The sequence below is a fragment of the Mobula birostris genome, chromosome 11, assembly GCF_030028105.1.
Source record: "Mobula birostris isolate sMobBir1 chromosome 11, sMobBir1.hap1, whole genome shotgun sequence".
NCBI lineage: Eukaryota > Metazoa > Chordata > Chondrichthyes > Myliobatiformes > Myliobatidae > Mobula > Mobula birostris.
The window spans coordinates 48446682-48459313 of NC_092380.1; the positions used below are offsets into that span (position 1 = coordinate 48446682).

Consider the following 12632-nt stretch of genomic DNA (forward strand, 5'->3'; position numbering starts at 1 on the left):
CTGTAGGTCTATGGCAGGTGTGATCTCACAGGCGCTCCACATGGCTTTGGATCACCTGGAAAATCCAAATACCTATGCCATTAGGCCAGGCAGCATCTCTAGGAAGAGGTGCAGTCGACGTTTCAGGCCGAGACCCTTCGTCAGACGAAGGGTCTCGGCCTGCTGCGTTCACAAGCAACTTTGATGTGTGTTGCTTGAATTTCCAGCATCTGCAGATTTCCTGTTGTTTACCTATGTCATTAAGCTGTTTATTGACTACATTATAGTTGTTCTTCTCGCACCTTGAGGCGCATTGGGTGGCAACCTTGCTGTTTCTTCAGTATTTGTTTTTTATGAGGCCAAGTTGGTAGCTCAGCGCTCAACCCAGCACGGATGGAAAGCATGCAAGGAGACGGCCGGATCTGAACCTGGGACCTCTTGCCTCAAAGTTCGGTGTAGGTTCCACTGCACCATGGGCCGGGCAACTTTACAGCTTAGTCCCGATAGAAAAACTGCAGAACTTGGGCCTCTGTACTTCCTACTGCAGCTGGATCCTCGACCTCCTAACTGGAAGACCACAATCTGTGCGGATTGGAAATAACATATCCACCTCGCTGACAGTTAACACTGGTGCTCCGCGGGGATATGTGCTCAGCCTACTGCTCTACTCTCTCTGGGCACAGCTCAAATGCCGTCTATAAATCTGTTGATGATACAACCATTGTTTGCCGAATCTCACATGGAGATGAGAAGGTGTACAGGAGCAAGATATACCAGCTAGTTGAATGGTGTTGCAACAACAGCCTGGCACTCAACCTCGGTAAGACAAAAGAGCTGATTGTGGACTTCAGAAAGGGTAAGATGAGGGAACACACACCAGTCCTTATGGAGGGATCAGAAGAGGGGAGAGTGAGCAATTTCAAGTTCCTGGGTGTTAATATCTCTGAGGATGTAACCTGGTCCCAACATGTCGATGCAGTTATAAAGAAAGTAAGAGAGCAGCTATATTTCATTAGGAGTTTGAGGAGATTTGGTTTGTCACCTAAAAAATTTGCAAATTTGTACGGATGTAGCATGGAGAACGTTCTAACTGGCTGGATCACTCTCTGGTATGGGGGAGGGGGGGTTCCTACTGCACAGGATCAAAGTAAACTGCAGAGTGTTAAAATTAGTCAGCTCTATCATGGGCACCAGCCTCAAAGATATGTTTAAGGACCGGTGCCTCAAAAAAGCTGCGCCCACCATTAAGGACCCCCATCACCCAGGGCATGCCCTGTTCTCATTGCTACCATCAGAGAAGGAGGTACAGAAGCCTGAAGACACACACTCAGTGTCTCAGGAACAGCTTCTTTCCCCCTGCCATCTGATTTCTGAATGGACACTGAACCCATGCACACCACCTCACTACTTTCTATTTCTGTTTTTGCATTACTTATTTAATTTAACTGTTTTATATGTATATACTTGTGTAATTCAGTTTTTTCTCTGTATTATCATGTATTGCGTTGGACTGCTGCTGCAAAGTCAACAAATTTCATGCCATAAGTCGATGATATTAAACCTGACTCTGATTCTGAAACATCTGCTGAATTGAATTGACTTTATTACTTACATCCTTCATATACATGAGGAGTAAAAATCTTTACGTTACGTCTCCGTCTAAATGTGCAATGTGCAATTATAGTATTTTATAAATAGTATGTACAACAGGATAGTCAATATAACATAGAAATACAGTTCCATATGCATGAATTAATGAGTCTGATGGCTTGGTGGAAGAAGCCGTCCCGGAGCCTGTTGGTCCTGGCTTTTATGCTGCAGTACTGTTTCCTGGATGGTAACAGCTAGAATAGATTGTGGTTGGGATGACTCGGGTCTCCAATGATCCTTCGGGCTCTTTTTACACACCTGTCTCTGTAAATGTCCTGAATCATGGGAAGTTCACATCTACAGATGTGCTGGGCTGTCTGCACCACTCCCTGCAGAATTCTGTAATTGAGGGAAGTACAGTTCCCATAGCAGACAGTGATGCAGCCAGTCAGGATGCTCTCAATTGTGCCCCTGTAGAAAGTTCTTAGGATTTGGGGGCCCATACCAAACTTCCTCAACCGTCTGAGGTGAAAGAGGCACTGTTGTGCCTTTTTCACCACACAGCCGGTATGTATAGACCACGTAAGATCCTCGGTGATGTGTATGCCAAGGAACTTAAAGCTGTTCACCCTCTCAACCCCAGATCCATTGATGTTAATAGGGGTTAGCCTGTCTCCATTCCTCCTGTAGTCCACAACCAGCTCCTTTGTTTTTACTACTTTGAGGGAGAGATTTTTCCAGAGAAAGCAAGATCTCCCAGTGGCCACACATTTTAATTCCACGTCCCATTCCTATTCTGTCTATCCATGGCCTCCTCTACTGTAGAGATGAAGCCACACTCAGGTTGGAGGAACAACACCTTATATTTTGTCTGGGTAGCCTCCAACCTGATGGCATGAACATTGACTTCTCTAACTTCCGCTAATGCCCCAACTCCCCCTTGTACCCCATCTGTTATTTATTTATATACACACATTCTTTCTCTCACTCTCTTTTTTCTCCCTCTGTCCCCCTCACTATACCCCTTGCCCATCTTCTGGGTTTTCTCCCCCCACCCCCTTCCTTCTCCCTGGGCCTCCTGTCCCATGATCCTCTCATATCCCTTTTGCCAATCACCTGTCCAGCCCTTGGCTCCATCCCTCCCCCTCCTGTCTTCTCCTAACATTTCGGATCTCCCCCTCCCCCTCCCACTTTCAAATCTCTTACTAGCTCTTCTTTCAGTTAGTCCTGACGAAGGGTCTCGGCTCGAAACATCGACTGTACCTCTTCCTAGAGATGCTGCCTGGCCTGCTGCGTTCACCAGCAACTTTGATGTGTGTTGCATGAATTTCCAGCATCTGCAGAATTCCCCGTGTTTGCGCTGTTACAGAGGAGTGAGTGGTTAAGTCAGGATTACCTGATCATGGCTGAGCTGTTGCCTAGGACCATGGCGATGTTCAGTCAGGTGAAGAAGTTGAGGTAGATATGAGGGGTAACAGGCTCTGGTGGAAGTTCATCTCGAGCACCTGGATTATCTCCGGAGTAAAGCAAACCTTTTCAACAGCACAATGTAAGTAGAGAGAGAATTAGATGTACAATTAAAATCAGATCCTACCATGGTCAATTCAAATCCAACTCAAGCCTGAGGTCTTGTAACTAATTTATACCCAGCCTTGAGTCATATGAAAAGAACTGAAAGAAAAATTAGCCTTACTGTGTTGCAGGTATGTTACTGCATGAAATAGTACTAAGAAAATTATCCTAACCTGGAGCAGGTGCTGCACTGACCTGGCTCAACATAACCAGGTGTGGCTTATTAGGATATTCATCTGACCTGCCTCAGCCTAACGCAGATCAGACAAACGCAGATTACTCCGGAGATAATCCAGGTGCTCGAGATGAACTTCCACCAGAGCCTGTTACCCCTCATATCTACCTCAACTTCTTCACCTGACTGAACATCGCCATGGTCCTAGGCAACAGCTCAGCCATGATCAGGTAATCCTGACTTAACGCAGCCTGATGCATGCAATCGGAGTCTCTTTGGACTCGGGTTGAGTCAGCAAGTTGTGGCTGGAAGGATGGCACAATTCTCTATCTGTGTCAGTATCATCAGATACAAGAATAACACCCCCTGGACCAGAACCCATCTTTGTGAGTTGGATAGTTTCCACAGACAGGAAGAAGCTCCTGCTGGAAGGGAATCAGATAGAGTGTTCTAAGAGGGTTACAGTGAGTTCATCCGGAGTATGTTTCCCTCACGTAGGTTTCCTGACATGCTGAGATTTTAAGTACCTTTTTAATTTCAGTTTTCTGACATTTTACTTGGCTCTTTGTCTGATCTGTGCGAGAGAGAGTGAAGCTGACCCTGTGTGAATCCTTGTAGCATCTGGCGATCCTGCGATCTCTGTCTCAGAGGCCGATGTTAGAACATCTTTCAAGAAGGTGAACCCTTGCAAGGCATCAAGCCCTTATGGTAAACCTGTGACGATCAACTATCTGGAGTGTTCAAGGACATCTTCAGTCTCTCACTGCTGCAGTCGAAGATCTCCACCTGCTTCAAAACGGCATCAGTCATACGGATCCCCAAGGCACAGCTCAAATACTATCTGTACATTTGCTGCTGATACAACTGTTATTGACAGAATCTCAGATGCTGATGAGGAGGCTACAGGAATGGATGGACTGGCTGAGTGGTACAGCAACAGCCTGGCACTCAGCGTCAGTAAGACCAAAGAACTGATAGTGGACTTCAGGAAGGGGAAGTTGAGGGAGCGCATACCAGTCCTCATTGAGGGATCAGCAGTGGAAAGGGCGAGCAATTTCAAGTTCCTGGGTGTCAGCAATCTATCCTGGGTCCATTATATTGATGCAATTAGGAAGAAGGCATGCCAGCGGCTACAGTGTATTTCATTAGGAGTTTGAGAAGATTTGGTATGTCACCAGAGACACTCTCAAATTTCTGCAGATGCATGGTGGAGAGCTGGTTGCATCATCTCGGTATGGAGGTACACAGGATCAGAGAAAGCTACAGAGGGTTGTAAACTAAAGCCAGCTCCCCAAAATCAAGGAATTCTTCAAAAGACAATGCCTCAGAAAGACAGCATCCATCATTGAGGAGCCCCATCAGCCAGGACATGCCCTCTTCTCATTGCTACCATCAGGGAGGAGGTACGGGATCCTGATGACACACACTCAACATTTTCAAAAAGGCTTCCTCCCCTCCACCATCAGGTTTCTGGACCATCCATGAACCCATGAATGCTACCTCACCACTTTGCTGTCATTTTGTACTACTGATTTACATTTTATACATTTCTCTTTGTAGCTTGTAGTATGTTATGTATTGCACTGTACTGTTGCCACAAAACAACAAATTTCACAACATATGCCAGTGATAATAAACCTGATTCTGTTTCTGAATAGAAGGCTGGATTTTACCCAGTCAAAGGCATCAGACAGAAAACCTAATTCTATAAAACAGAGTCAATAATCTAATTGACACACTAAATTAGCACGATGTTTACAGTGTGCATTGACCAAGAATCCTATTTGGAGATTGATACCATCTTATTAAAACAACAACTTCCTTTTGAAGTTATCTAATCATTGATAACATGCTGTGTAACATCCAAGTTACTTGGTGCACAGTGACCCTTGGATAACACATTCCAGCTGCAATTCAAACCTGCAGAAAAGCACAATAGCAAATGGGGAATCACAGTTTTCACTCCGCTGCCAAAATTACTGGCATACCAGACAGAGAACACTTGCAAATTGCTGCATCGTTTTTTCAGAGCAGTGTGAAATCTGTTCATGAAAATATTTATGAGAGCTTAGCAGATGGAAGCAAAATTCCTTTCCCAACGTATTAACCCAGTGCCATCTGCTGTATCCCTCTTGAGGCTCTGGGGGACTCCTACTCTGCCAGGGGTACCATCTTTCAGGGAAATATTAAACTAAGTTGTCATCCCTGCACAGTGAAACATAAAAGATCCAATAGCTTAACGTTAAGGAAGAGTTGGCTTTTCCCATTTCATTTTCTCTCTTTGGAGGTCTGAGCATCAATGACACAGCTAGGATTTATTGTCAAGCCTAACTGCTCTTGAGAATGTGCTGGTGAGCTGCCTTTCTGAATTTCTGGTGGAGGAATTGCCACAGTGCTGTTAGAGTGGTGGAGTGACAGAAAGGTGCAATACAGAACCTGAATCCACACCTACCATTAATTACTCATGGTCACTAACCCTACATTCATGCATTTTTTCCTATTCTCCTATCAACTCCCAGACCTTATCACTCACCGACACTTTTTTAATTGCCCATTACGCCATTGGCGTTAAGGGCAGCAATGAAGGTCCTCCATCTCGGGCAGGGTTCAGGGCTTCGTTCATCATGTCAGTATCTTCCTCTCGGTTTTCCTTACTGTTGGTCATGCAAGTCCCGGGTAGAGAATCAGGAATATCTTTGCACTCAGATTTAGAAGGATTCTTGATAGCTGTTTCCATAACAATTTTGTTTGACCATTCAGGGTTGTTAGCCCTGAGGTGAACCCCCGAGGCTGGAGCACAGGTGGACCACTCTTAGTCTGGCCACTACCTCTTGACCTGTCTGGCATGGGCGACCCTACCAAGAGCCTGACTCCTGCCAACATAGCTCTCCGGGCCGTTAAGGCAAGGTTGTGGTCCTCTTGGAGGTCACCCACGCTCAGAGGTGATTTATCGTGGCCTGTTAACTTACCAGCCCGCAAGTCTTTGGGGATGTAGGAGGGAACACCATGCAGACAGCACCGGAAGTGGGCAGTGAATTTGAGGCTGGCGCCGTGGGGCAGAGTTTCCAATAGATGTATCACTGTGCTGCCTTACTGGAGAGAGGGTTCTAGGAGTTTGGTCCAACAAAGCTGGGCGCCATGATAGTGTAGCCGTTAGGGCAACGCTATTACATCCCAGGGCGTTGCAGCTTGGAGTTCAGTTTGGGCACCGCCTGTGAGGAGTTTCTATGTTCTTCTGTGAGCACGTGGATGTTCCAGTTTCCTCCAAAGACATACTGGGTAGTAGGTTAATTGGTCATTGTAAATTGTCCTGTGATTAGGCTAGTGTTAAATAGGTGGGTTGCTGGGCTCAATAATAAGGGTGATTCCCATCTGAGGGCAGCTTCTTACTTTCAGCCTCGCCACATCTGAAAACAAATCATCTAGATATTTTCACATGTTGTTTGTGTGACGTTACATGCACCCAGTGGCTGTAGTGTACAGTCATACTAAAACGGTGACTACACTACAAAGGCACTTCATCCACTGCAAAGCTGTTTGTGGCTTTCTGCGTCTGAACGGCCCCTGCAAGCGAAAGCCTTCCGTCTTCCTGGTTTTCCTGTAGTATTGATTGGTTATTTCTAACTGCTCCGTCTCTCCGGATGGTTAGGTGAGCAGGGAGCTGAGGCAGAGCTTAAGGATGTATGAAAGCTCAGAGAACAGACGGGGCTAATATAATCTTAGCAGCACAGGAGTCCGTGTTTTCTGCAGAAGCCATTACAAGGATACTTCTGCCAGATACAAATGCAAGCATTGTGTGATTGGCTTGTGAATTTTTAATGAGCAGTTCTAATGGTGACCTGAGCCCAGATAATCTGTCGTTAGTGCCATGATGAAATACAAGAGTTAATGTGTGTCATTGTATGTGATTTACATCCACTCTCAATTCAGCCATTGCATCTTTGTTCTTGATCTGGGTGCAGTAGTTTATATATAGGCATCCGTTAGTCTCGTGAGACCATGGATTTGCGCCTTGGAAGGTTTCCAGGATGCAGGACTGGGCAAGGTTGTATGGAAGACTGGCAGTTGCCTATGCTGCAAGTCTCCCCTCTCCATGCCACTGATGTTGTCCAAGGGAAGGGCACTAGGGCCAATACAGCTTGGCACCGGTGTCGTCGCAGAACAATATGTGGTTAAATGCCTTGCTCAAGGACACAACACGCTGCCTCAGCCAAGGCTCGAACTAGCGACCTTCAAATTACTAGATGGACGCCTTAACCACCTAGCTACGCTGGTACAGTAGTGAAGCATACTTAATATACTTAATGTTATAGACTACTCGTGCTTCTTCACCACCATCTTCTTAAGATGTACTTCACCTCTCATAACATCTCTTTCTTTGACCTGGTATCCATTTGTAGAGGCTACGTCTAGAACAGCACCAAGTGACATTTTATTATGTTAAGGGAGACTGTTTAAATGTCTGGTTGCTGCTCTGCCGATAGATCTGGAGTGAAGTGTTAATTCTGTGCGGCTGGGAGAAAGGCTGCTTTAGTACAAGGCATGGGCACCATCTAGTTGGGGTTCTGAAAGCAGATACTATTCCTCAAGTGACCTGAAATGCTAGCTGCCCCAAAGAGCCTCAGCAGAACCATGTCATAGTCAGGATGGAAACTCAAGGTTGACTGGGCACAAGGTACTGGTGTGGGAAACAGATACCAGTGTGGTGAGAGGGGTCTGGGAGGGGTGCAGTACCACTTCAGGACGGGCCTTGATCATTGCTGGCCACAGGGAGCTCTCTTTGGCTCCAATGTAACGTAAGAACTAAGGACAGACCTGCTCCCAGTAGATTCAAACAACAAGTGTTGAATCAGGTGTGACACAAGGTTGTTGTTCAGTGCGAGGAATTACCATATTACTTCTATCCTGGTCTCTCTCCACTGGCTACCAGTACAGTTTAGAATTGATTTTAAGGTTCTCCTGTTTGCTTATAAAGCCCTAATTGGGCTGGCCCCCTCCTATATCACGGACCTTCTAACCCCTTATTCTACTTCCAGGTCCCTCAGGTTGGCTGACTTGGGGCTTCTGGCTGTCCCACGATTTAAATTTAAGTCCAGGGTGACCGTGCCTTTGCTGTTGTAGCCCCTAGACTGTGGAACAGCATTCCCCTCCCTATCAGATCTGCCCCCTCCACTGACTCTTTTAAGTCCAGGCTCAAAACTTACTTTTATTCACTAGCGTTTGAATCTTCCTGATGCGGCTGATTTTTGGCTTGTGCCTAGGCTCGTGTGTTGTTTAATTTGTGCCTATAAGCTGTGTGCCTTGTTTATATCTGTGTTTCTTGTATTTGTGATTTTAGCTACCTGTTATGGTTTGTACAGCACTTTGGTCAACATGGGTTGTTTTTAAATGTGCTTTATAAATAAATTTGACTTGACCTGACAAATGTCTTTAGAAATTGTGAATCCCTTACATATTACAGGGGGAATAAGCTGAGGAGTGTAATGTGATGAAAACACTGGTTAGTAGAGGATAGGATGGTCACCACAGGCTCAAGTGGGCAGAATGGCCTGGCTTTGGGCTGTCTCTCTCTATGACAGGCTGAAGCAGCATCCTGCCAGTACTGTGGTCAAGAACGGAGGGCCCGTAGTTGCAAAGGGGCAGGAGGCCTACAGGCAAAGCTCTTCAGAGGGCTGTGAGGCGATGGAGCTCTGTACTGGATGAGGGGAAAGGTGTGGGAGAGATGTGGAAAATGTAAATAGTGCTTCCTGTTCGTGGACGGGGGAATACCAACAGGGTCTGGATGAGATAAATTGCCAGTTTCCAGGCTTTCGGTCTTCCAAGATGCATTTTGAAGAGGTGTGTATGAAACACCTGAAAGGGTGGGGGCTGCAGCAGAGCCCACCCTAATCCATGTACTGTGTAAGGAGATACTCAGCAGCCAGAAGGAGATTCAACCTAAGTCATGAACATGCAAGGTTCGAGATCCTATCCTGTTGACAAATTTCTCAGAGTTAGCAAATAAAAGCAGACACCATATTGCCAGTCGAAGTATTTCCTAGACACACTGTCAGGTGTTTTCCAACCTCGTTACAGAGCCAATGACGGGGAACAGTTCCCACCCAGAGCCAGTGACAGAGCACCTCCCCTCCACAGCCAGTGACAAGACAGTTCCCATCCACAGCCAGTGACAGGGAACTGTTCCCATCCACAGCTAGTGACGAGGAACATTTACCATCCACAGCCAGTGACGAGGAACATTTACCATCCACAGCCAGTGACAGGGAACAGTTCCCATCCACAGCCAGTGACCAGGAACAGATCCCATCCACAGCCAGTGACGCAACAGATCCCATCCACAGCCAGTAACAGAACAGAACCTATCCACAGCCAGTGACAGAACAGAACCCATCCACAGCCAGTGACAGGGAACATTTACCATCCACAGCCAGTGACAGGGAACAGTTCCCATCCACAGCCAGTGACAGGGAACAGTTCCCATCCACAGCCAGTGACAGAACAGAACCCATCCACAGCCAGTGACAGGGAACATTTACCATCCACAGCCAGTGACAGGGAACAGTTCCCATCCGCAGCCAGTGACAGGGAACAGTTCCCATCCGCAGCCAGTGACAGGGAACAGTTCCCATCCGCAGCCAGTGACAGAGAACAGTTCCCATCCACAACCAGTGACAGGGAACAGTTCCCATCCACAGCCAGTGACCGGGAACAGATCCCATCCACAGCCAGTGACGCAACAGATCCCATCCACAGCCAGTGACAGAACAGAACCCATCCACAGCCAGTGACAGGGAACAGTTCCCATCCACAGCCAGTGACAGGAAACAGTTCCCATCCACAGCCAGTGACAGGGAACAGTTCCCATCCACAGCCAGTGACAGGGAACAGGTCCCATCCACAGCCAGTGACAGGGAACAGATCCCATCCACAGCCAGTGACAGGGAACAGTTTCCATCCACAGCCAGTGACAGAACAGAACCCATCCACAGCCAGTGACAGGGAACAGTTCCCATCCACAGCCAGTGACAGGGAACAGTTCCCATCCGCAGCCAGTGACAGGGAACAGTTCCCATCCGCAGCCAGTGACAGGGAACATTTACCATCCGCAGCCAGTGACAGGGAACAGTTCCCATCCGCAGCCAATGACAGGGAACGGTTCCCATCCACAGCCAGTGACAGGGAACAATTCCCATCCACAACCAGTGACAGGGAACAGTTCCCATCCACAGCCAGTGACAGGGAACATTTACCATCTGCAGCCAGTGACAGGGAACAGTTCCCATCCGCAGCCAGTGATTGAGAATTCCGTCCACTGGCCTTCTACTTCAGCTCCATCTCCTGATCGTTGGATATCTGGTACTTGGAGAATAGGTTGGCGGGTCATCTCTTTGTTGGCCAGCTCCTGGGCCAGACGAAGGTATCCATTCACAGACCCAAGCAAGGGACCATCGAGTTTTGTAACTGAACCAAAAGCCAACGCATTCTTCCAAGGATTCATCTGTGCCTTGGCTGGGTGATCTTAAAGTTGAAAACTGCTTCAAAAACTGAGAACACGTTCAGTTGACTGAATTGGACTAAGCACGAATTCCTTTTAGAGATGTCACAAGTACTGTAGGTACCACACAATAGACCAGTTGGGCCAGTGTAGCAGTAATTGGTTGGAGCAAACACATTTCAGACAACTTGCAGAGCCTGTGTGTTCCCTCAGGTGTGAGCAGTGCTGCCAGTTTTGTCACTGAGGTCCCAGCAGACTGAGACAAGTTCTCTACATCACAGACCAGGTATTCCCCCACGGTATCACATGGTTCAGCTGGAGTGAAGTTGGACTTGGGAATAACTGTGCCCTGGGTTAGCATGGGGGAAGATTACATTGGATTCCTACTCCAGGCACCGACAGTGGGCTATTCCGGGAGTTCCCAATGTTAGCTGCCGTTGAAAAGGAAACCTCCCTGTACCACTGTTAACTGAGCAGTGAGGCATGGCCTCAGGTCTGTCCAGTTGGACCCAACATTAGGAACTCGATCAGCAACGAGGAGAGCTTCAAGTAGACCTTGATCCTCCATGAGCAGATACAAATGGGACGGAAGGTGTTGAATGTAGCCAGCTCTTTCATTATAATGTGATTCCGAGCCCTCAGGAGCAGAGAAAGAAAATAACGCCAATTTCTTTATTTTTTAAAATTACTGAAAATATAAATATCATTACAATGCCAATTTAGAGCCTTTAACCCACTCTCAGAGAGCTGGCAGGGATTAACACCTTCTGCTGTTTTGCAGCAGCCACACTGGAGACTCAAGGTAATTGCTTAGTGTAAATTATGCCTGTTGCCTTGGTGACAGTGTAGTGTGCAGCAGAGCGTGAAATGCTTTGCTGCTGAAATTGGAAAAAGATTCATGGTCTGTCATGTTTTATTTTTTTGTATGTGGCACCTCAGAAAGAATGATAAAGAACCGTATTCCCCTGAATAATTGAAGGTCCTAGGCCGTACCTTTGGCGTGTACTGTTACCGAGTGACTGCTTCGCTCCACATGGCAGGGTTTTCCCTGCTGCTCCGTGGACTTAAGTTTCCCTTCCTTCCCAACTCTTCAGTTGGTGGAGTAGGTCCCCTCCCTGATGTGGCACACTTCCTTGCAAGATCTATGAGCAGGCCGAGCTTTCTCCAGCAGATTGCTTGTTGCTCCGGATTCCATTATTTGCAGGTCTCTTGAGTGTCTGGATGACTTCAGATACCAGTCTAATCCAGTGGCCATTCACCCTGGTATGGATCTAGCCCACATTGTCATGGTCTGGCTTCAGTGAGGGGTGTGTCCTCCTACTCCCACTGCCAGAGACCAGCCTGAACAGACCTAGCCCTGGCTCTTCAACGTAATCAGCAGTCAAGGCCAGCAGAGAGCCCGTCTAACGAGAGCCATCACACCAGTAAGGAACACACACAAAATGCTAGTGGAACGCAGCAGGCCAGGCAGCACCTATCGGAAGAGGTACAGTCAACATTTCAGGCTGAGACCCTTCATCAGGACTGAATATTAAGGAATATTATTCTGGCCCAGTAAATTAGGTCAGCAATGGGAAACCTATAATAAGATCTCAACAATGTTGTACCTCACCTAGTTTGTAAAAAAATATTCCAAATTGGGTGAGTGTTTTCCTTCAGAGCCATTAAGAACAATTTGCCTGGCAAACTTGAAACAAAAGCAAGAGATCACAAAATGTATAACACATTGCTCATAAGTTATTGATGAGGCCCGATAGGCAGTATCATTGATGTTACTAAAAAGTATTCGTATCTCACATACATCCATGACAGGTGACAAAT

General features: G+C 46.9%; 1 protein-coding gene across 3 annotated transcripts in view; it reads left to right on the plus strand.

The window, feature by feature from the left end:
• trim44 (tripartite motif containing 44) overlaps positions 1-12632 on the plus strand; it is a 214588-nt gene that overhangs the window by 72197 nt on the left and 129759 nt on the right. The window contains exon 5 of one of the 3 annotated variants that reach the window (XM_072272196.1): positions 3935-8729. The exons of the other annotated variants lie outside the window; for them this stretch is intronic. Within the exon in view, the coding sequence (XP_072128297.1) occupies positions 3935-3977 (43 nt within the window). The 3' untranslated portion in view covers positions 3978-8729. Of the gene's footprint in view, positions 1-3934; positions 8730-12632 lie in introns of those variants that run through there. 3 annotated transcript variants of the gene reach the window in all.